The following is a 26,042-nucleotide window of genomic DNA, read 5'->3' as shown; positions in this document are numbered from 1 at the left end:
GGAGATCAGCTCGGTGCTCTGTGACCACCTAGAGGGGTGGGATAGGGAGGGTGGGAGGGAGACGCAAGAGGGAGGAGATATGGGGATATATGTATATGTATAGCTGATTCACTTTGTTATAAAGCAGAAGCTAACACACCCTTGTAAAGCAATTATACTCCAATAAAGATGTTAAAATAAATAAAGAAATAGGAACATTTTTATTTAAAAAATAAATAAAATAAAATATGTGTTATTTAAAAATAACAAAAGGGGCCTAAGATATGACACCAAAATGCTACCAAAAGTTGGGCTTGAAAAAGGAAAGTTCTGGGAGACATGCTTCCTTCTGTTTTCAAACTTTTTGTTTTATGGTTGTCTTGTTCCCTCTTAACCTGTAAGTAGTTTGCTTGTTTGTTTAATCTATGGAATGAATTTTACTCTCTACAATCTTGGGGTGAACTTCTTCCAAAAATCACCAAGTCTTCTACTTCTTGTTTTTCCTGTCTTCTCATGACTTGGTAAGTGCCCGAGTCTGAACATGGCACAGTGCGTGACTGTTTAGTGACAGTGGCTGACGAAGTACAGCATGTTTTCCTATACCCTGCCTTCCTGGGGCCTCAAGACCATTAGGAGAAACAGCAACACTTGACACAGCTTTTGTTTGTGCTACACACTCTTCTACGCACTTCACAGACATTAAGTCATTATATATATATATATTTTTTTTTTTTTTTTTTTTTTGCGGTACGCGGGCCTCTCACTGTTGTGGCCTCCCCCGTTGCGGAGCACAGGCTCCGGACGCGCAGGCTCAGTGGCCATGGCTCATGGGCCCAGCTGCTCTGCGGCATGTGGGATCTTCCCGGACCGGGGCACGAACCTGTGTCCCCCGCATCAGCAGGTGGACTCTCAACCACTGCGCCACCAGGGAAGCCCGATTCATTATATATTGATACAACAATCCCATGAAGTTAGGCTTAGGACTAGGGTTAGGGTTAGCCATTTACCCAAAGCCATCTAGCTAGTTGGTGATAGAGCCAGGATTTGAACCCAGGGAGTATGGCTCAAGGGTCTCTGCTCTTAATCACTCAAGACAGGGAGCTTTGAAATAGCCAGCTCTCTGTACAGACAGGCAGACAGGCATTAACACCTACACAGATAACTGCGTGGTTGGGGGGAGGGGCTGGAGATGGAGGGTGGAGTTTGAAAGACAGAGCTATGGGGGTTCTAGCGTAAGCCCCTTCCCGAATGGAAGCCTCAATCTGGCATCGATCTCTTTCTGAGAGGATGGCAGGCGCAGAATGACATCTGAACTCTGAGCGGTCATCTCTGCGTAAATGCAGGGCTCAGTGTTGGAGAGGGATGACGGGTAGCCCTTAGCGAGGGGCAAAAAGCATCAGGGAGCTGTGTGTTTACACACTGTGTCTTGATATTCTCTTTGTCTGTTGTTCTTGAGGCAGACACAATGAATGTTTCTTCTCTGGGGCGTTTATTCAGATGACAAAGCTCAGGCTTTGCCTGGAATTGTAGAGACCCCAGAACTCGAACAGAACTTTGTTGACCATCTCATCTAGACCTTGTCCATCCCTCTACCCTTAACACACACACACACACACACACACACACACACACACACACACACACAGACACACACACACACTCTCTCTTATGAAGACAGAGGATACGTATCCATTAGAAATAACAAGTGAGGTACCTGGTACACAGAGGCGTTAGTAGCCCCTGTTAAAAGGAATTAACCAAAGAAGGCAGGAGTCATTATGCAGACACAATGAGGGCCCAATGATATGAAGTCCTGAGTGATTCTTCCGTTGGATCTGACTCATGTTTCTCCATTCACTCTAGATTGAGTCAATGTTTACATGATATGTCTGCCCTCTCGGTCCTATGTTTTTAATTCATTAGTTCCAAGTCTTGGAAACAGGCTACTCAAATATTCACCCCAGTGAAAGCTCAGGGTTATTAATAAGCAGACAAGTGTTTGCAGGCAGCTGGTCCGAGCTGGGACACTGCTCACGATGGAGAACACGTGGCTTCCGAACCACGTCTGAAATGACCGTGTTCTGTTGGCCTGCGCTGCACGCGCTCCTACTCTTAGGGCCTCATCCAAGAACAATCAGAGACTATAACTAGAAATCTTCCTCTCACCCCCTACCCAAAACATCCCCGCCATTTTTAGAGGAAAGATGACATTTTCCCCAGCCCCGCCTGATCAGTGAGGGACTCTCCTACATTCTCCTCGTCAAGGTTTATATGTCCTTGTCCCAAGGGTCAGAGGACTACTTTCCTTGTTCTTAGCGGAAATTCCTTTCTTAAATATCAGACTTCCCAATTTGCCTCTCATGGTAGAAACCACGGGAAGGAACCGAGAGACGACACCTGTCATTTGACAGATGAAGACAGGTGGCCCCCAAAGAAGAAGGGACCCTTTGAGGATCAAGTTGGTGATGAGATGCTGCCGGTTCGCAGACCAGGGCTCCTTCTGCCCACACCCTCCTCAACTTCCACGTGGCACTGAAGGCGACACCGTGTCGCCAGGAAGCCCGGGAAGGAGCAGAGGCTGCCTCAGTTATTTTCCTAACCCTCCCCCTGACCCCCTCATCTGAACGCACCCCCAGTGGAAGGAAAGCCCATGGGCTCTTACTCATTTCCATGTACTCTGGCGTCAGTCCAGTGTGCGGTTCCAGGCTGTAGTCTAGACCCCACTGCTCTGGGTGCTTTGAACAGGCGGAGTCAGCTTGTCCAGGCTCTGCCTCACCTTTCAGCTTCCGAAATAATTTCTTTAGCTTCCTGGAAAAGAAAGGGATCCGTCACCAAGAGCCTCTGGAGGAGAGGGTTAGTTCTTCAGCCAGAAAGGAGAAAAACAACTAAGTTTTGATACTGGCCCATCTCTCATCTAAGGACAGAGAGAGGAACACTAAGGAGACTACTTTTCTCTTAAAGACAGTCCCAGGAGGTCCTTTGTCGGGATAATAAAAGGGTCATCCCGCAAAGGACCAAGTTTCTTCAAACCGGAAGAAACTTTTAATTCTTCCTGCTGTTTGATAAGCAACAGGAGTGTTGGCCCTTCCTGTCCTATTTTCTAACGGGTGATCTGTCCACCCTCTTCATGGGGAAGGGAGGGTGTTTAGAAAGTAGCAGAAAGATGCCATCTTCCCACCTCAAACATTTTCATGTGTTAATAACATGAATAGCGTATGTCCATTAAAGCCAAGCTAAACGTTGTCCACCATTGCTATGGGGTGAATCGTATCCCCCCAAATTCATATGTTGAAACTCAGAGCCCCAGTGTGACCATATGTGAAGACAGGGCTTTTAGGAAGTACTTATGGTTAAATGGGGTGATAAAGGTGGGTCCTAACCCAAAGGATTGTTCGCCTTGTAAGAAAAGGAAGAGACAGCAATCTCTCTCCACCGTGTGAGGTCACAGTCATCTGAAAGCCAGGAAGAAGGCCCCCACTAGAAACCAAACCCTGCCAGTCCTTACCTTGGATTTTCCAGCCTCCAGAACTGCGAGAAAACACATTTCTGTTGTTTAAGCCCCCCAGTCTATGGTATTAGTTATGGCAGCCTGAGTAGACTAAGTCAACCACATTCAGGACATTTTTGGTCTAGAATGAGAACAAGACAATAATGGCCCAGCCTCTTGGGATTGGTATGAGGATGAAGTGAAACAGTGTTTATACCATCCTCAGCACAATATCTGGACATAGTAAGCATTCAATAGATGCTAGCTATTATTATTTTTAATATTAAATGCTAAGATTAATTAAATGCCTGAAGGTACGACCTTTTCATTCCTCCCACTGTTACACAAAACACAGAGAATGAAATGAGGATAAGGAGTGAGGTCCCAGTTCTGCTGATCGGTCTAAGAGGAAGTTTCTAGGAGACTGTGGAAGGAGAACTAACAGCAGAACAGTCAGAAGCATAAACCTGAAATGTTTAAAGGGACTGTGCCTATAACTTAAGGTTGTTTTTACCATTTTACAGCTGGGAGGGCTGAGACTCAGAGTGGCTAGGGGTTGCTTGCAGCCCAAAGCCTGGCATAAGGACCCAGGTCTTCTGGCTCTGGCCCAGGTTTCTTTTCCTCCACAATTCACGGTCAAGGTCTCCATGAAGGAGACTTGGGATGGACACATGGAATTCATGAGAGCAAGAACCAAAAAGAGAAGGGGAACCGAGCGGATGGGAAGCAGAAGATCACCCTTCCTTCCCACGTGAGTCTCCAGCCGCCCCTCTGTTCGAACCTGCTGTGGCTATCGCTCATTCAGGGGAAATCTCTGATTGTTCTGGTCTGTAGCTTATAGTTCCCGATAATCCTAAATTGAAATCTCAGCTCTTCACTCCCTGGTGTGTCAGATAATCTCTTTAGCCTCAGTTTCCTCCTTACTAAATGAAGATGATGCTAAAAGATAGGTCCTAGAACCAATTCAATGAGATAAGGTATATAAAGGCAATTTAATAGCAACCATGTTTGGAACAAGGTAACTGCTCAATAAATGTTAACTATCATTAATGTAAAAAAACAAACTAAAATAAAGGGATTGTAAAGTCCATGTTCCATCCGAATGCAGGAATCCTCCCCACACACACATCCTCACACAAGGCCATCCAACCCCTGCGTAGCTCTTTCCAGAGGAGCACTCACGAAATCATTAGGCATCTCATTCTATCGTTAGAAAGTGTTCAGGCAAGTAGTGGGAATCCCATGGTTCAAAATAATGTTTTGATCGGTGCCTTGTCCAATACCACTGCCATCAAGAAGCCTGTAGTATTGTGGTATGGGTAAAAGTCTGATCTTGGATGTCAGGAAGTTGTTCTTTAAAAACCTAGTTTTACAACTCACCAGTTATATTTTCTTGGGCAAGTTATGAAAACTCCATAAGCTTTAGTTTTCTTATCTATAAGATGAGAAAATAAATATTAACTGGCCCATTGGGTCAGTTAAAGGAGATAATCTATGTAACATGCTTAATTTAGGGCTTGGTACGTGTCAAGAGCTCCATAAATATATCGTCCTTATCACTGTCATCCTCATCATCACAGGAGGATCTAAAGAATGAGTTGAGATCCACAGAATCAACAGTAAAATAAAATATTTCATGATAAGATAGCAAGCAACGATTCTGTGATCACAAGAAATTAAGAAAAGCCTAGATGGAGGCTGAAGATTCTGAAGCCAAATAGTATGAAGTGGCTGAGACCCTGTCTGTGAGTTGGGACAGAAGGACAGGATGAAGAAAAAACATAAAGAAGAGAGAGACAAGAAAAGAAGGGAGGGAGAGAGGGAAGGAGGAAGGGAAGGTCTACAACCAGAACTCAAATTAAGACTTTTCTGCCAAGTACCAGGAATCAGAAAACTCGGCCACATCTTTAGTAAAGAATAGTAAATGGGGCTTCCCTGGTGGCGCAGTGGTTGAGGGTCCGCCTGCCGATGCAGGGGACACGGGTTCATGCCCCGGTCCGGGAGGATCCCACATGCCACGGAGCGGCTGGGCCCGTGAGCCATGGCCGCTGAGCCTGCGCGTCCGGAGCCTGTGCTCCGCAACGGGAGAGACCACAACAGTGAGAGGCCTGCATACCACACACAAAAAAAGAATAGTCATGGAAAATTGAACACATGCGTATATCCCTGTCCACTTCTGAAATGCTACCAAAATGATAGTGAATGAATTTTAAAATGTATAAAACCACAAGGTTAAAGAAAATAGTCATGACTACAGTAGAGTATGAGAGATATTAATGACCATCTTGGAAGATGAACAGTGAATGAAGGAGTTAGCAAAGCTGTGATGGCTGAATACCAAGTACCTACAGTGGAAGACAGAAGGGAAAAGCAAGTCAACTCATGCTGAAAAATCTCAGACAGGCTCAGGAATTGCAGGCACCAGGTATCAGCAAAGGCAGGAGGTAGGGATTAGTCAAGGCACTATTAAAGGAACAGCAGACCCTAATCTCTCTGTCCACCATATTGCCCAAGTGACCACCACTTCCCAACACCAACAGGAGCAAAAAGTTTATTCAGAGAAGAAAATGAACCAGGGAAACTCTGGATCTGACATAAATCCAATAAAATGATAGGAAGTTAAAAATCAATAACCTCTTAGGGAAAAAAGAAAATAGAACTAAAGACAAATATATGGGCATGAGGAAAGAAAAGAGAAGGAAATTAATCAGTCTATGAACTTCAACATTTACGCAGAGAGAGAAGACAGAGAAAATGGTGGGGAAGAAACTACAAGAGAAATATAAGAAAATGTCCCAGAGGTGAAGGACATGCACTTTTTTTTAAAAAAAAATTTTTTTGGCCACACCACACGGCATGTGGGATCTTAGTTCCCCAACTACGGATCGAACCCACACCCCCTGCATTGGAAGTGCATAGTCTTAACCCCTGGACCGCCAGGGAAGTCCCAGGACATGCACTCTCTGATTTTAAGGACCTACTCACCAAAATGAAGAAAGAAAAGATCTCCACCAAAGCATATCACCTTGAGATTTCAGAACGCTAAGAAGAAAGAAAAGGATTCTAACAGCTTCCAGGTCCAGAAGGACAAAGATAGATTCTCTAAAAATTATAAGCAAAAGAATATTAGAATTCTCAACATCAGCCCTTTACAATAGAAAACTCCAGGGAAATGTATTGAGAAGGCAAATGATTTTTAGCATAGGATTTTATACCTAGCCAAAGTATACAACGAGTGCAAAGGCAGAATGAAGACATTTTCAAACATGCAAATTTTCAAAAAAGATATATTTCTATGCCTCCATCCTCATGAATTTCCTGGAGGATGAATTTCGCCAACCAATAAAGCAATAGAGAAAACAGTATGGAATCTGGCAAAGAATCCACCAGAAAAAGAAGTGTTGGACCTAACAGGGATTGATAGCTGTATGGAAGGTTTAGTGAACAAACACTTCCGGTCTAAACAGGATAATGGAGGGTTCCTAGAGGATGGTCTCAAGGAAAAAATAAGTGTGACCAATAAGACATCTGATGTGTTTAAAAAGAATGAAATATTGCCATTGGCAGCAACATGGATGGACCTAGAGATTATCATACTAAGTGATGTAAGTCAGAGAAAGACAAATATGATATCACATATGTGGAATCTAAAAAATAATACTAATGAATCTATACACAAAACAGAAACAGACTCACAGACATAGAAAACAAACTTATGATTACCAAAGGGAAAAGGGACGGGAGGGATAAATTAGGAGTTTGGGATTAACAGATACAAACTATTATACATAAAATAGATAAACAATAAGGATTTACTGTATAACACAGGGAACTATATTCAATATCTTATAGTAACGTATAGTGAAAAATAAACTGAAAAAGAATATATACACATATATGGCTGAATCACTTTGCTGTACACCTGAAACTAACACAATATTGTAAATAAACTATATTTCAATTTTTAAAAATGATAAGGCAAAACCCAAAAAATAAATAAGAAATAAAAGACATCTGATGTGTTTAATGAGGTAATTAAGCTGGGAAAGTGGACACTTAAACAAGTGTCACCAATATGGTATAATGAGTATTATAAAGGGAGAGATTTAGGGAATCATGGGTAATCTAACCTGCAAGGTTTCCCTGGGGAAAAGCTGTGTAACCCAACCGAAGGATGAAAGATGATAGAAGCAGCATGGGAAAGTGAGAGAGAGCTGTGGAAGGGGAAGGCGTGTGTTCTAGGCAGAGGGAATTATTTGTGCAACAGCCAAAGACAGTGCGAGGATGGTCACTGCAGGGAATAAAAGGAGACCCAAATGTTCGGAGCATGAAGTAGGAGAGAAAGTGATGAAAGATGACTTGAGAGGTAGCACAAGTTCATGAAGATGGCCTTGTAAGCCATGTGGATGTGGCGGTTCAAGTGAGAGATCAGGGTAGCAGAGGCCAGGATGATTGCCATGGCCATGGAAGAAAGCAGAACGAGACACGCTTAGGAGGCGCGGTTAAGAAGCTGGTGGGGAATTGCAGTTGGGAAGGGAAGAGGAACCGAGGATGACCCCCCAAAGTCCTTGGCCGTGTGGGTGGGTGGTGGCAGAGTTCGCTAAACTGGGGGACACAAGAGGAGAGGGGGAGGAGAAGTTGTTGAGATGGAGGGTTTCATGAGACAATTAAGTAGGGATGTCTAGTAAACAGTTATATGTGGTCTAGAGCTCTGAAAACAGGTCCGGGTTGGAGCTAGAGACCCAAGAACCATCACGGAAAGAACAATGGAAACTCTAGCAACGAACACCTCCTGTGGGTGGCGTGGAGGGGAAGGAGCCTTCAGAGGGCAAGGAAAGAGCAGTCACAGGAAGAGATGCTCGACTGTGAGACCCTGTGGCAACGAAGGCCAGGGCAGAGGACGGCCTCAGGAAGCACACCGCGGTCAGCCATGCAATACGCCGTGGGGGGGTCCAAACAGCCACAAATAGTTCTTACGAACCTCTCCTTACCGGGACTCTCCCTCCTGGAGATCTCAGCGCCCATTAAAAACATTAATAAAGGAAGTCCCTCGAGAGCAGGATTTAAGAGGAATCCTGCACGTTGTATAACACACAGACGGGGCGTTTGGAAAACTTCACATTATGATTCCTACCGTATGATGCATTCGTTTGTTAAAATAACTCCTTTGAGGTTACCCTTGTCTCCTTTTCATCTGCTCTTTCTCTGTCCCTTGTGAATGACAAGTCTGAGAAACTCTGTCCAGAAGCCTCTGAGCCTTTCCCCTGCATGTGCCCCACAGGCTCACCCTGAGACCACGGTGACTGTCGGTCACGCCTTGGCCTCCTGGCTGCAGGATCCAGGCCCCAGGAGTCCTCCACAGACCCTGGCTTCACAGACCTCGAGCCTCGTGAAAGAAGGCAGAAGCAAGCCCGCCATGGGCCGAAGAAGAGAAACACATCAGCCTCGGAGCTGTGTATTCCTCTTCTTGACACAGGACAGGATTCAACTTTGTTCCTTAAACCTCTGATTCACAGCCATATTCCACTGTATTGAGGGGAACACACAGCTTCCCTTGCCTGTGATGGCTTTAAAGAGAGACTGTTTCATGTCTTTAAATACAATATTTATCACATTTATCAAAAAAAGAAGAAAGTTTATGAAATCTTCCTGGCTGTGTGCAGGGGTATATTGGCTATTTTGGGGTGTGATCTGGTGCTTCTAGCAAGAATAGGGACTGGGGGACATTTTGCCAGCGGAAGTATTAATTCATCAGCTCTGTCCATCTCAGACGTCACTCAGGAAAGAATCTGGCACCTGAAAAAGAGCATTTACCCTTACACACACACACACACACACACACACACACACACACATTTACCTCCCTGAATGATTAAAGGCCATTTCCAATTTTGCTTCATGGAATACTAGAGCTGAGTTTGAGATAAAATTATAGCGAGGACTTGGGATGTGCTGTGGCGTGTTTGGGGGCACCATGACGCCTGGATCCAAAGTCCATTTTGCACAAACACATATGGGAAAGGTGGTGTGTGTGTGGCGGGGGAGATGAGGAAAATCCCATCAATGGACTCAGATCATAAATAGCACAAGATCGGATTCTGCCCCGCGAGCCGGCCATGTCTGAAGTTATCTCAGACGGAGCTGCCAATGAGCATTATTCTGGAGCCTGTTGTGCTGAAAACCACCTGGCTCCCCTCTGGAAAGCATCTTCACAACTGTGTCAGGCCCCAGGAGCCTGGGGATGTGTGAGTGGGGAGAGTCCAAGGCCAGGCCACACAACTTCAGCTTCATCTAGTATCATGTCCTCATTGCCCGTGAAGAGTTACTGCTCCCAGTTTTGCTGCTTCCTCCGAAAGCACTTCATTTTTCCATCTCCAGGGGCTCTGAAGCAGGCCTAGCAAAAGTGGGACATGCTTCTGTCTGGACGGTGCTGGCCTTCCATGGTGGCCCTGTCTGGGGCACCTGCCAGATTTAGGGGTAGCAAAGGGAGAGGTCTGGAAGCTGAAGATGCTTATCTTGGTCCCAAAGGACAGGTGTACAGTATTCATGGACATGCCTGGTATCTGTGCCAGCCCCGTGGAGGCCTGCGGGGTTAAAATGCAAGAATATTGTGCTGAGTCAGTGTCTCCCAAGCAAAGGACACGTGCCACTAGCAGCTCATGTGATGTTTTTGGAAGGTCACTAGACTTGGCCTAACATCTCATTAGAGCACCTGGAAGAATTATTCACTGCTCTCAGCTCATCCCTCTGATTGCAGTCCAGGAGAAAACCCCAGTCTGCTGCTGGTATGTCTTTAACAACTCCCCGGGACTTGTGCAACTTCTTTTTCAGTAAAGAGAATGCAGATCTTAGGCTAACTTCATGGATTAATAATGGATCAGTTTTATTGTATTTCTTTCTACTATTTGCTATTCAGGGTAACTGATAGTGTTAGTTTTCCACTTTCAGAAATGTGATGCACTTAAAAAGTGAATTGGTTTAGAGGAAATTAATATGCAAATAGCTGTCTAGGTAGGTAATGGAAAACAATTTAAAAGTTGGCTGACAAATGACTAAAGATTGGGAAACAATCTAATGCAAGAAGCCTACTGGACTGGTCGACTCAAGAAGACACTAGAATTTGTAGTGGTGGTGCTTTTAGCAATACACACACATGCACGCACACGCACACATGCACGCACATGCACGCACAGAGAATCTAAGGAGAACCGTGCACCCTTAGGGAGTTAGATAAATTACAGCCGACTACCTGGCTTACCAGCAAAGCCAGTTCAACAGTCTTTAACATTTTAAAATTCGCTTTGGCAGAATCTCAGCAAATTGCTTTCAGAAGTAAATAACAAACACGAAAAATGATCAATTTATGTGTATAACCATATTTTTTTTACCCCAAATATTCTTATCCAGTATGATTACCTACATAACTCCTCAGACTTGCTTCTGTTTTTAAAAATCAAGTCTGGTCTCGAAGATTAATATTTATCTCCCTGAGGGAAAAAACTGGATGCAGGCTCTGACGGCACCGAAGAGCTACCATGAACCACAAGCCATGGGTCCCAGAACATAAGAGAAAAACACTGTTCCTGAGAAGGTCTTTTCAGCTCACTCCCTGGACTCGAAACACTCAGAGAGCATCACTTGTAAACATAAAAGCCAATGACACTCAGTAACACCTTGGCTACCTGTACCCCCAGGAACGCTTCATCCTTTCTCGGATACCCATATATTCTCTTTTCTAGAGACCTGAGCATATATGCAAGCTGTATTTTTGCATAACCATGTGTCTTTCTAGAATCACTTTCCCAAGGTCTCACAGGGACTATATTGCAATGCCTGGATTTAAACCCAGATCTGTTCAACAATCACTGCCCTACAGAGATGTGTTGCCTCCACGAAAGAGTTAAAGACCACTGGGTCTAGTTTTTATAATTCACACTATTCCTTCGTCACTGTCAGGCTCAGTGGTCATTTCTCTTTTGCCTATAAAAGACTCCCCTTTTTTATTGCTTATTTCATGTTTCTCTATCATACATAAGGATGTTGCCAGGTGCATGAGCTCTGGATTGATGGGTCTAATCTACTGAGAGTGGGCTCTGCGTGGGGCGTGGAAGACCCAATAATCATAATCGTGGCGATTTCAGGTGAGCAAACTCAGTCACAACCTGTAGAATTGCAGAGAACTTTGAAGATAAAATACCGTAGGGCTTGGTGGGAGAACTTTTGCTCTACATTCCTGACTTCAACTATATGATTAGGTTGTATGTGTTCACTAACAGATTAGGAACTAAAATGAGGAAAACTATTTTGGAAGAGAAGTGACTTGTATTGGAATCGGCAGTGACCAATTTCACTGAATAGAGGAGAGGTTCATAGAATGCTAGAGCTGAAATGACAAAACCTTAGAGATTATTACATTATTATATACTAAATAGGTATTAGATCCTGTTGTATATTATGTATTATTATATGCTTTTCCTCAAGAGATGAGGATAGTGAGACGTAGGAAGTGACTTGCTCACAGCTTTATGAATTTCATGCGAATGCCATCAATTAAAGTGCGCCATAGCAAACACACATCAAGCATAAGGAAGGAAATTTCGCCTTCAAGGAAAACAGCTGTGTGTAGGTATCATCTGTCATGGAGCTGATAGAGTTGATGGGCGGGGAACATCCAACATACTGTCCAAATGACTGAGTTCTTGCCTCTCTTACACCCTAAAAAAGGCTTCTGGGGGCTTCCCTGGTGGCGCAGTGGTTGGGAGTCCACCTGCCGATGCAGGCGACACGGGTTCGTGCCCCGGTCCGGGAAGATCCCACATGCCGCAGAGCGGCTGGGCCCGTGAGCCATGGCTGCTGAGCCTGCGCGTCCGGAACCTGTGTTCTGCTACAGGAGAGGCCACAACAGTGAGAGGTCCCACGTACCGCAAAAAAAAAAAAAAAAAAAAGACTTCTGGGTCCCGAGTGGATGGGCCAAGTGGTAGAAGAGATGCCTGGGAATGAACAAATGGCAAGCTGTCTCCAATTCCAACCGATGTACTGGAAAGACAGGTGTGTTCACCCGGATGTTTGGAGGGGACTGGAGGCTTTCCTTTGTAGCAGTGGTGGAGGGGATGGACTCACGGCTTCGAAGGGGCCAGATGTGGCGTTGGCACATCTTTTTCTTGGCATGTATGTTTTCTGGATGTTTGTCCATCACAAATGTGTCCTCTCTGAGATGGTAAGCTCCTAGACCACAGTGACCACGTGTCTCACCAGCTTTGTTTGATGACTATCACGGAGTGACTTTCAACCAGGAAGCTGAGAACGAGGTGCTGTTTCAGAGGGTTGAGATGCCCAAACCATGTTCTCCTCCAGCTCCTCCGAGAAAAATCACGTGCCCAAGTGCCTCCTGTGGTTACCCCAGTGTGGGGACAGAAAAACAGCCTAACTGATGGCCAGTGATGGTGAGACCCATTCTGACGACTGGGATGGCAAAGTGTTATGAGCGAATGCTCAGGGTTCTCATGCCTTGAAGTAGGGCTCTCATGAAAACAGGTTTTCTTTCCAGATAAATCCGATTGTCTCCATCATAACTTGAGCTCTCTAATTGTGCTTCTGAGAAAGACCAAAGAATAGCTTTCTCTGGGGATCTGTCAGACAGTCACAGCCCCCCATGGGAGCAGTGACTGGTGTAGCTTTCCCTAAAGAAAGGAGTGGATCATGTATGTCTGCTAATGGTTCCAATCAGCCCCAGGAACCTATGCTCAGCGACCCTTAAGCAGACTGAGAGAGATTTGGGGCTCTCACCCTTGCCATGACCCTGGCATGCCCCAAGACCGGTCAGGCACCACTACCTCATCTTCTCCTAAAGCAACACCTGAGTCACTAAGTGTTTTGATAAACCCGAGTCAGTCTGTTGTTTGTTTAGAAAATAAATCTACATCCAAGGGAACCTGTTTCTTTTTTTTAAATTTATTTATTTTTGTCTGCGTTGGGTCTTCGTTGCTGCACTTGGGTTTTCTCTAGTTGCGGCGAGCGGGGGCTACTCTTCATTGCGGTGCACAGACTTCTCACTGTGGTGGCTTCTCTTGTTGCGGAGCCTGGGCTCTAGGCGCGCGGGCTTCAGTAGTTGTGGTACGCAGGCTCTAGAGCGCAGGCTCAGTAGTTGTGGCACATGGGCTTAGTTGCTCCGCGGCATGTGGGATCTTCCCAGACCAGGGCTCGAACCTGTGTCCCCTGCATTGGCAGGCGGATTCTTAACCACTGTGCCACCAGGGAAGTCCGGGAAACTGTTTCTTTAAACAAAATAATGGCAGACCAACTTGTTATATGTGACAGTGACAGCCTTCTTTCAAGTCACAGACACAGCCCCCTGCTTTCGCAGCTTTCTTTGACTGCTCCAAAATGCCTGACCTTTACTTGTCTGAATTCTGACAAAGTTTGCACCAGAGAGAGAACACCCAGTCACATGCAGTCTATTTTGTCTCCCAAACTAAAAAAACTAATCTCTGAGGAGATAAGGACCATTTCATATATATTTTTCTGTATTTAGTTGTATACAAATCTTGTGTATAAGTTAAAGAAAAAGAAACAGAGAGCCTTGTGTTATGGTCTGAATGTCTGTGTCCCCTCCAGAATCTATATGTCCTACCCACCAATGTGATGGTATTAGGAGGTGGGACCTTTGAGTGGTAATTATGTTGAGATGAGGCCATGAGGGTGGGGCTTCCACAATGGTATTGGTGCCCTTATAAGAAGAGGGCACCACCAATGTTCAAAGCAGCACTATTTACAGTAGCCAAGACATGGAAGCAACCTAAATGTCCATCAACAGATGAATGGATAAAGAAGATATGGTACATATATACAATGGAATATTACTTAGTCATTAAAAAGAATGAAATAATGCCATTTGCAGCAACATGGATGGACCTAGAGATTATCACACTAAGTGAAATAAGTCAGGCAAAGAAAGATAAATATCATATGATATCATTTATATGCAGAATCTAAAAAAAATGATACAAGTGAACTAATTTACAAAACAGAAACAGACTCACAGACTTAGAAAACAAACTTATGGTTACCAAAGGGGAAAGGTAGAGGGGGGCATAAATTAGGAGTCTGGGATTAACATATACACACTACTTTATATAAAATAGATAATCAACAAGGACCTGCTGTAGAGTACAGGGAACTCTACTCAATACTCTGTAATAACCTATATGGGAAAAGAATCTGGAAAAGAATAGATACTATATATGTATATGTATAACGGAATCACTTTGCTGTATACCTGAAACGAACACAATATTGTAGATCAACTATAGTCCAGTATAAAATAAAAATTAAAAAAAAAAAAAGAAGAAGAGAGCACCAGAGCTCTCTCTCCACATATACACAGAGCCTGGGTCACATGAGCTTACAGGGAGATGGTGGTCTTCATCAGGACCAAACCGGCTGGCTCCATAATCTTCAACTTCATGGCTTCCAGAACTGTGAGAAATAAGCTACCCAGTCGATGCTATTGTGTTACAGCAACTCAAGCTGATGAAGACAGCTGGGAAGGCTCAGACTGCAGTTTTTGTGGGTATAGCTCTGTGGTATCCAATTCTCATTTTTTAATACCTGAGCCATACAAGCCAAGAGATGAAGGCAGTGGTATTCCCTGCAAGTGCTCCTGCAGTGTGGACAGTGTTATTCCTGGTTACGTAGCTCAGGGCCTGGCTCTCTACCCTTATAGAATATTCTGTTGGACACTTATTGTTCTCAAATTCCTTTGCTGCTTAAACTAGCCAGAGTGGACTCCAAGGTCTGCTACTAAGAGCCCAGGCCAATGACATGAACAAATGCAGCTGGAAATAAAGGGATTAAACCAGTTTCTTTATTGCAGGATTTCTCAGAGCCATTAAAATAATGTGCTTAGTAAATCTCCAAAAGGGAGACAGAGTGTGTGGCAGTATCTTCACCTAACCTTGTGGGGACTGTCTGACGACTGCGTCACAGGACGGATAATCTTGCAAGAAGTTTGCAAAGAACTCTGAGCCTGGTACAAACTGTCCATCCAGTCCTGCTAAACAGAACTGGCCCAGCCTATAAGAGTTACCCCTGATCCTCTCTGTCATTCCCTGGCTCTCTGATGCCAGGCTAGCTGAAAACACCCCCGAAACAGATTTCTTTTTTTACAACTAAAAAAGCAATAGAAACAAAAGGCAGAGGGGGCGACATTTTCCTTTGACCTGAAGGTAGATTTTCACCTGTTTCATCCTCTTTTTTGGGTCCAGTGCTCGTGAGTCAGCAGTTATTTTCATGACTATCTCAATGCAGAACCTAATGAAAGGGAGGACCTTGAAGATGGCAGAGGAGTAAGACGTGGAGATCACCTTCCTCCTCACAAATACATCAGAAATACACCTACATGTGGAACAACTCCTACAGAACACCTACTGAACGCTGGCAGAAGACCTCAGACTTCCCAAAAGGCAAGAAGCTCCCCAGGTACCTGGGTAGGGCAAAAGAAAAAAGGAAAAACAGAGACAAAAGAATAGGGATGGAACCTGCACCTCGGGGAGGGAGCTGTGAAGGAGGAAAGGTTTCCACACACTAGGAAGCCCCTTCGCGGGCGGAGACTGCAGGTGGCGGAGCGGGGGAGCTTCGGAGCCGTGGAGGAGAGCACAGCAACAGGGGTGCAGAGGGCAAAGCGGAGAGATTCCCGCACAGAGGATTGGGGCCGACCAGCACTCACCAGCCCGAGAGGCTTGTCTGCTCACCCGCCGGGGTGGGCGGGGCTGGGAGCTGAGGCTCGGGCTTTGGAGGTCAGACCCCAGGGAGAGGACGGGGCTTGGCGGCGTGAACACAGCCTGACGAGGGTTAGTGCGCCACAGCTAGCCGGGAGGGAGTCCGGGAAAAAGTCTGGACCTGCCAGAGAGGCAACAGACCATTGTATCGGGGTGCACGAGGAGAGGGGATTCAGAGCACCGCCTAAATGAGCTCCAGAGACGGACGTGAGCTGCAGCTACCAGTGTGGACACCAGAGACGGGCATGAAACGCTAAGACTGCTGCTGCAGCCACCAAGAAGCCTGTGTGCAAGCACAGGTCACTATCTGCACCTCCCCTCCCGGAAGCAGGTGCAGCCGCCACTGCCAGGGTCCCGGGATCCAAGGACAACTCGCCCGGGAGGACACAGGGCATGCCTCAGGCTGGTGCAACATCACGGTGGCCTCTGCCACCGCAGGCTTGCCCCGCATTCCGTAGCCCTCCCTCCTCCCGGCCTGAGTGAGCCACAGCCCCCTAATCAGCTGCTCCTTTAACCCCGTCCTGTCTGGGCAAAGAACAGACCCCCTCAGGCGACCTACACGCAGAGGCGGGTCCAGATCCAAAGCTGAACCCCAGAAGCTGTGCGAACAAAGAAGAGAAAGGGAAATCTCTCCCAGCAGCCTCAGGAGCAGTGGTTTAAATCTCCACAATCAACTTGATGTAACCTACATCTGTAGGATACCTGAAGACAACGAATCATCCCAAAATTGAGGAGTGGACTTTGGGAGCAACTGTAGACTTGGGGTTTGCCGAATGCGACGGACTAGTTCCTGATTTCTATGTATATCTTAGTTTAGTATTTAGAGCTTATTATCATTGGTAGATTTGTCTATTGATTTTGTCACTCTCTTCCTTTATATATATATATATTTTTCCCCCTTTTCTCTTTCTGTGAGTGTGTATGTGTATGCTTCTTTGTGTGATTTTGTCTCTGTAGGTTTGCTTTTACCATTTGTCCTAGGGTTCTATCTGTCCGTTGTTTTGTTTAGTACAGTTTTTAGCACTTGTTATCATTGGTACATTTGTTTATTGGTTTGGTTGCTCTCTTTTTTTTAAAATTACTTTTATATTTTTTTATTTTAATAATTTTTTTTAATTTTTAATTTTAAAAACTTTATTTATTTTTTCTTTCTTTCTTTTATTTTTTTTCTCCCTTTTCTTCTGAGCTCTGTGGCTGACAGGGTCTTGGTGCTCTGGCTGGGTGTCAGGCCTGAGCCTCTGAGGTGAGAGAGCCAAGTTCAGGACATTGCTCCACCAGAGACCTCCCTGCCCCTTGTAATATCAATCGGCGAGAGCTCTCCCAGAGATCTCTGTCTCAATGCTAAGACCGGGCTCCAATCAACGACCAGCAAGCTCCAGTACTGGACACTCCATGCCAAACAACTAGCAAGACAGGAACACAGCCCCACCCACTAGCAGAGAGGCTGCCTAAAATCATAATAAGTTCACAGACACCCCAAAACACACCACTGGATGCAGTCATGCCCACCAGAAAGACAAGATCCAGCCTCATCCACCAGAACACAGGCACCAGTCCCCTCCACAAGGAAGCCTACACAACTCACTGAACCAGCCTTACTCACTGGGGGAAGACACGAAAAACAACAGGAACTAAAAACCTGCAGCCTGTGAAAAGGAGACCCCAAACACAGTAAGTTAAGCAAAATGAGAAGACACAGAAAGACACAGCACATGAAGGAGCAAGGTAAAAACCCACCAGACCAAACAAATGAAGAGGAAATGGGCAGTCTACCTGAAAAAGAATTCAAAGTAATGATAGTAAAGACGATCCAAAATCTTGGAAATATAATGGAGAAAATACAAGAAATGTTTAACAAGGACCTAGAAGAACTAAAGAGTAAACAAACAATGATGAATAGCACAATAAGTGAGATTAAAAATTCTCTAGAAGAAATCAATAGCAGAATAACTGAGGCAGAAGAACAGATAAGTGACCTGGAAGATCAAATAGTGGAAATAACTACCGCAGAGCAGAATAAAGAAAAAAGAATGAAAAGAATTGAGGACAGTCTCTGAGACCTCTGGGACAACATTAAATGCACCAACATTCGAATTATAGGGGTTCCAGAAGAAGAAGAGAAAAAGAAAGGGACTGAGAAAATATTTGAAGAGATTATAGTTGAAAATTTCCCTAATATGGGAAAGGAAATAGTCAGTCAAGTCCAGGAAGCTCAGAGAGTCCCATACAGGATAAATCCAGGGAGAAACATGCCAAGACACATATTAATCAAACTATCAAAAATTAAATACAAAGAAAAAATATTAAAAGCAGCAAGGGAAAAGCAACAGATAACATCCAAGGGAGTCCCCATAAGGTTAACAGCTGATTTTGCAGCAGAAATTCTACAATCCAGAAGGGAGTGGCAGGACATATGTAAAGTGATGAAAGGGAAGAAACTACAACCCAGATTACTCTACCCAGCAAGGATCTCATCCAGATTCGATGGAGAAATTAAAACCTTTACAGACAAGCAAAAGCTAAGAGAATTCAGCACCACCAAACCAGCTTTACAGCAAATGCTAAAGGAACTTCTTTACGCAGGAAACACAAGAGAAGGAAAAGACCTACAATAACAAACCCAAAACAATTAAGAAAATGATAGTAGGAACATACATATCGATAATTACCTTAAATGTAAATGGATTAAATGCTCCAACCAAAAGACACAGACTGGCTGAATGGGTACAAAAACAAGACCCGTATATATGCTGTCTACAAGAAACCCACTTCAGACCTAGGGACATGCACAGACTGAAAGTGAAGGGATGGAAAAAGATATTCCATGTAAATGGAAATCAAAACAAAGCTGGAGTAGCAATTCTCATATCAGACAGAATAGACTTTAAAATAAAGACTAGTACAAGAGACAAAGAAGGACACTACAGAATGATCAAGGGATCAATCCAAGAAGAAGATATAACAATTGTAAATATTTATGCACCCAACATGGCAGCACCTCAATACATAAAGCAGATGCTAACAGCCGTAAAAGGGGAAATCGACAGTAACTCAATAATAGTAGGGGACTTTAACACCCCACTTTCACCAATGGACAGATCATCCAAAATGAAAATAAATAAGGAAACACAAGGTTTAAATGACACATTAAACAAGATAAACTTAATTGATATTTACAGGACATTCCATCCAAAAACACTTTCTTCTCAAGTGCTCATGGAACATTCTCCAGGATACATCATATCTTGGGTCACAAATCAAGCCTTGGTAAATTTAAGAAAATTGAAATTGTATCAAGTATCTTTTCCAACCTCAACGCTATGAGACTAGATATCAATTACAGGAAACAAACTGTAAAAAAATACAAACACGTGGAGGCTAAACAATATGATACTAAATAACCAAGAGACCCCTGAAGAAATCAAATAGGAAACCCAAAACTACCTAGAAATAAATGACAATTAACATGATGACCCAAAACCTATGGGATGCAGCAAAAGCAGTTCTAAGAGGGAAGTTTATAGCAATACAATCCTATCTCAAGAAACAAGAAACATCTCAAATAAACAACTTAACCTTACACCTAAAGCAATTAGAGAAAGAAGAACAAAAAACCCCCCAAAGTTAGCAGAAGGAAGAAATCATAAAGATCAGATCAGAAATAAATGAAAAAGAAATGAAGGAAATGAAAGCAAAGATCAATAAAATTAACAGCTGGTTCTTTGAGAAGATAAACAAAATTGATAAACCATTAGCCAGACTCATCAAGAAAAAAAAAGGAAAAGACTCAAATCAATAGAAATAGAAATGAAAAAGAAGAAGTAACAACTGACACTGCAGAAATACAAAGGATCATGAGAGATTACTACAAGCAACTATATGCCAATAAAATGGACAACCTGGAAGAAATGGACAAATTCTTAGACAAGTACAACCTTCTGAGACTGAACCAGGTAGAAATAGAAAATATAAACAGACCAATCACAAGCACTGAAATTGAAACTGTGATTAAAAATCTTCCAACAAACAAAAGCCCAGGACCAGACAGCTTCAGAGGCAAATTGTGTCAAACATTTAGAGAAGAGCTAACACCTATCCTTCTCAAACTCTTCCAAAATATAGCAGAGTGAGGAACATTCCCAAACTCATTCTATGAGGCCACCATCACCCTAATACCAAAACCAGACAAAGATGTCACAAAAAAAGAAAACTACAGGCCAATATCACTGATGAACATAGGAGCAAAAATCCTCAACAAAATACTAGCAAACAGAATCCAATAGCACATTGAAAGGATCATACACAATGATCAAGTGGGGTTTATCCAAGGAATGCAAGAATTCTTCAATATATGCAAACCAATCAATGTGATACACCATACAGACAAATTGAAGGATAAAACCATATGATAATCTCAATAGATGCAGAAAAAGCTTTTGACAAAATTCAACACCCATTTATGATAAAAACCCTCCAGAAAGTAGGCACAGAAGGAACTTACCTCAACATAATAAAGGCCATATATGACAAACCCAGAGCCAACATCATTCTCAATTGTGAAAAACTGAAACCATTTCCACTAAGATCAGGAACAAGACAAGGTTGCCCACTCTCACTGCTATTACTCAACATACTTTTGGAAGTTTTAGCCACAGTAATCAGAGAAGAAAAAGAAATAAAAGGAATCCAAATCGGAAAAGAAGAAGTAAAACTGTCACTGTTTGCAGATGACATGATACTGTACAGAGAGAATCCTAAAGATGCTACCAGAAAACTACTAGAGCTAATCAACGAATTTGGTAAAGTAGCAGGATACAAAATTAATGCACAGAAATCTCTTGCACTCCTATACACTAATGATGAAAAATCTGAAAGAGAAAATAAGGAAACACTCCCATTTACCATTGCAACAAAAAGAATAAAATACCTAGGAATAAGCCTACCTAAGGAGACAAAAGACCTGTATGCAGAAAATTATAAGACACTGATGAAAGAAGTTAAAGATGATACAAACATATGGAGAGATATACCATGTTCCTGGATTGGAAGAATCAATATTGTGAAAATGACTCTACTACCTAAAGCAATCTACAGATTCAGTGCAATCCCTATCATACTACAATGTCATTGTTCACAAAACTAGAACAAAAAATTTCACAATTTGTATGGAAACACAGAAGACCCCGAATAGCCAAAGCAATATTGAGAAAGAAAAATGGAGCTGGAGTAATCAGGCTCCCTGACTTCAGACTATACCAGAAAGCTATAATAATCAAGATAGTATGGTACTGGCACAAGAACAGAAATATAGATCAATGGAACAGGATGGATAGCCCAGAGATTATCCCACGCACATACGGTCACCTTATCTTTGACAAAGGAGGCAAGAATATACAATGGAGAAAAGACAGCCTCTTCTATAAGTGGTGCTGGCAAAACTGGACAGCTACATGTAAAAGAATGAAATTAGAATACTCCCTAACACCATACATAAAAATAAACTCAAAATGGATTAAAGACCTAAATGTAAGGCCAGACGCTATAAAACTCTTAGAGGAAAACATAGGCAGAACACTCTACAACATAAATCACAGCAAGATCCTTTTTGATCCACCTCCTAGAGAAAGGGAAATAAAAACAAAAATAAACAAATGGGACCTAATGAAACTTAAAAGCTTTGTACAGCAAAGGAAACCGTAAACAAGATGAAAAGACAACCCTACGAATGGGAGAAAATTTTTGCAAATGAAGCTACTGCCAAAGGATTAATTGCCAAAATATACAAGCAGCTCATGCAGCTCAATACCACAGAAACAAACAACCCAATCCAAAAACGGGCAGAAGACCTAAATAGACATTTCTACAAAGAAAACATACAGATGGCCAACAAATACAAGAAAAGATGCTCAACATCACTAATCATTAGAGAAATGCAAATCAAAACTACAATGAGGTATCACCTCACACTGGTCAGAATGGCCATCATCAAAAAATCTACAAACAATAAATGCTGGAGAGGATGTGGAGAAAAGGGAACCCTCTTGCACTGTAGGTGGGTATGTAAATTGATACAGCCACTATGGAGAACAGTATGGAGGTTCCTTAAAAAACTAAAAATAGGGCTTCCCTGGTGGCTCAGCGGTTGAGAGTCCGCCTGCCGAAGCAGGGGACACGGGTTCGTGCCCCGGTCCGGGAAGATCCCGCATGCCGTGGAGCGGCTGGGCCGGTGAGCCATGGCCGCTGAGCCTGCGCGTCCGGAGCCTGTGCTCCGCAACGGGACAGGCCACAACAGTGAGAGGACCACATACCGCAAAAAAAACAAAACTAAACTAAAAATAGAACTACCATACAACCCAGCAATCCCACTACTGGGCATATACCCTGAGAAAACCATAATTCAAAAAGAGTCATGTACCACAATGTTCATTGCAGCTCTACTTACAATAGGACATGGAAGCAACCTAAGTGTCCACCAACAGATGAATGGGTAAAGAAGATGTGGCACATATATACAATGGAATATTACTCAGCCATAAAAGAAACGAAATTGAGTTATTTGTAGTGAGGTGGATGGACCTAGAGTCTGTCATACAGAGTGAAGTAAGTCGGAAAGAGAAAAACAAATACCATATGTTAACACATATATATGGAATCTAAAAAAAAAATGGTTCTGAAGAATCTAGGGGCAGGACAGGAATAAAGACACAGACGTAGAGAATGGACTTGAGGACACGGGGAGGGTGAAGGGTAACCTGGGATGAAGTGAGAGAGTGGCATGGACATATATACACTACCAAACATAAAACAGATAGCTAGTGGGAAGCAGCCGCATAGCACAGGGAGATCAGCTCGGTGCTTTGTGACCACCTAGAGGGGTGGGATAGGGAGGGTGGGAGGGAGATGTAAAAGGGAGGACATATGGGGATATATGTATACGTATAGCTGATTCACTTTGTGATACAGCAGAAACTAACACACCATTGTAAAGCAATTTATACTCCAATAAAGACGTTAATAAAAAACAAACAACCTAATGAAAGGAGTCTTTGTAAAAAAAACCACGTGGGAGGGGAGGGGAAACAATCCACATGAGAGTCCGTTCTGTTTCCCCAGCTATGCATCCTTCCCCTCCTAAGATCATATATTCCACAGTTCCTTAGAGATTTTTCTAAATGATTACATTGTGTTTCAATCTTTCCTATTCATCTTCCACGCCTCTGTTACTTGTTCACTGGGAGTGAAATGGAGCAGAACCCTGTGTTCCCTGCCCCCCTAAGTCCTCAGCCTGCTTTTGTCTGTGGAAAAACTTTAGCCAAAGAATAAGTTTAATCAGAGAAGTGAGAAAATTCAGAAACAAAGCAAAACAGTCAAAGGAGGACAAGTAATAACAATTTAGTCGTTAAGCATAGTCAAGGACCTTTAGTTCCTTCTTAAGGGCTTCAGATAATATTCTGAGCCATATCCTGTGAGCTGTCTTATAGACACTGAAACCTCCACCAGGTGGAAGAAGTTAAGTGCATGATGACCAGACTGTAGCCATGACATAAGCTGCCACAATTCCGAGAACTGGCCTCAAGGAAATGGGAACAAACCGACCCTGGAACTGAAGATTAAGTGTACCTAAAACAATCAAGATGACGCTGGTCAGACCACCGATGACCAATTTCAAGATGACGGCCAGAGCTGACTGTACTGTTTCTGCACGTAGCCCCCTCCCTCCACGTATAAAAGCTCTTGCCCACTGGGTGTAGGAGCGGGGTGTTTTGGCCTTTGGACAGGTGTCCACCCTCCCACCCAATCCTGGTTGCTGGCATCCAAAACAAAGCAAACTCTCCTTTCCACCAACCTTGCCTCTTTATTGGCTTTCGAGCGGCGAGCAGCCAGACCCCACTTTCAGTTACAGGAGGACATAGCATTAAAAGTAGGATGGGGCTTCCCTGGTGGCACAGTGGTTAAGAATCCGCCTGCTGATGCAGGGGACACGGGTTCAAGCCCTGATCCGGGAAGACCCCACGTGCCGCGGAGCAACTAAGCCCGTGCATCACAACTACTGAGCCTGCGAGCCACAATTACTGAGCCCATGCGTCACAAGTACTGAAGCCTGCACGCCTCGAGCCCGTGCTCCGCAACAAGAGAAGCCACCGCAACGAGAAGCCCGCGCACCGCAACAAAGAGTAGCCCCCGCTCGCCGCAACTAGAGAAAGCCCGCGTGCGGCAACGAAGACCCAAAGCAGCCAAAAATAAAATAAATAATTTTTTTTAAAAAAGCATGATGCACTTTGAGGTCAGAGGTACCTGATTCACAGCTCTGTCACTTTCTGTCATGGGCACTTAAGCAAGTGCTTAATCCTTCTGAGACTCAAACATCCCGAACTGGATTGGCAAACGAGACTTGTGGGAGGGGCCCTACCTCATGGGGAAGTTACTGGAGAGTGGACAGAGGAGTAGAGAGTCCATCTGTCTTAGAAGAGGAGAGACCACGAGATCCTGCTGGAAGCCTGGCACTGCCGGGCTCAGCCCTGGCAGCAAGGAGAGGGGTAAGCAGAGTTCATTACTCACGGGACTCCAATCTCGAAGATGTTGTTCTGGATCAACTGCTTCCCCAGCATGATGATGCTGAGCTGAATGCACAGCTCCATGAGGCAGCCCCCAGGGGCGCACTGCAGGAGGAGAAGAGGAAGGACGGGGCGGTCAGGCCAGGCGGGGCTCAGAGGGGCAAGGGCGCGAACTCAGCCAGCCTGTGGAGGCCGCAAGGATTGGGGCAGGGCGGGGCAGGGCGGCAGGGGCACCTACAAACCACTAGCCTAGCCGGGCATGAAACACCAGGGGCTCCACTTGCCTCTTCCATGCGGTAACCGTCAAACACATAAACGTAGCTTCCAGGTCTGCCCACAAACCTGAAACGGAGAAGTGCGGGAAGAGTTAGGGGAAGAGAGAGGGAGTCAGGACTGCCTGAGGGCGTGTCTCCTGAGTGGCCCAGCCACTGCCCGATGTTGTTCTTGAAAGGACTGGCCAGGGTGGGTGCTCGTCACTGGGAAGGAGTTCCTACCTGTTATCAGCTAACAGTCACCCACAACACATAGGGTTCACCTCTTGATTTTTAGTTTTTATAGGAATATAGTTGATTATAGTTGATTTACAATGTTGTGTTAGTTTTTGCTGTACAACGAAGGGAATCAGTTATGCATATACATATATCCATTCTTTTTTAGACTCTATTCCCCTATAGGCCATTACAGAGTACTGAGCAGAGTTCCCTGTGCTATACAGTAGGTCCTTATTAGTTATCTGTTTTATATATAGTACTGTATGTGTCAATCCCAATCTTCAATGTACTCCTCCCTGCCCCTTTCCCCCTGGTAACCATAAGTTTATTTTCTACATCTGTAACTCTATTTCTCTTCTGTAGATAAGTTCATTCGTATCTCTTAAGGTGGTCAAATTCCAAGGGGAGGGGATTGACGCTGGGTCTGGAATGGGGCTGGGGCACTCTGTGTGTGTGTGTGTGTGTGTGTGTGTGTGTGTGTGTGTGTGTGTGTGAGAGAGAGAGAGAGAGAGAGATCATTTCAGAGCCTAAACACAACGAAGTCTGTATTGTCTCCAAGTGCACTCTCCTGCACCTTTTTCCCTCAGCTCGTGTCAAGAATCGAGTTCTGATTGCAATTCCTCCATGAGGGCTTCTGATTTCCCAGAAAATGAAGGCCAAGATGGACTAAAGTTGCAAGTGGAGATTCCTGGGACCAGAAAAGAAAACTCCAGACTTCTTACTGAAAATACTTAGAGGAATGAAAGAAGCCTGC

The 26,042-nt window shown here is 44.1% G+C and overlaps 1 protein-coding gene across 1 annotated transcript in view; it reads right to left on the bottom strand.

Moving 5' to 3' along the window:
- ANO2 (anoctamin 2) overlaps positions 1-26,042 on the bottom strand; it is a 318,066-nt gene that overhangs the window by 34,820 nt on the left and 257,204 nt on the right. The window contains exons 19-21 of the mRNA XM_060305839.1: positions 25,082-25,139; positions 24,802-24,902; positions 2,642-2,787 (exon numbers count right to left, since the gene is read on the bottom strand). Of these exons, the coding sequence (XP_060161822.1) occupies positions 2,642-2,787; positions 24,802-24,902; positions 25,082-25,139 (305 nt within the window). The remainder of the gene's footprint in view (positions 1-2,641; positions 2,788-24,801; positions 24,903-25,081; positions 25,140-26,042) is intronic.

Source organism: Globicephala melas, chromosome 10 (genome assembly GCF_963455315.2).
Source record: "Globicephala melas chromosome 10, mGloMel1.2, whole genome shotgun sequence".
Classification (NCBI taxonomy): Eukaryota; Metazoa; Chordata; class Mammalia; order Artiodactyla; family Delphinidae; genus Globicephala; species Globicephala melas.
Note: the sequence above shows the minus strand (reverse complement) of the source record. Positions and strands in the feature narration are given on the sequence as shown.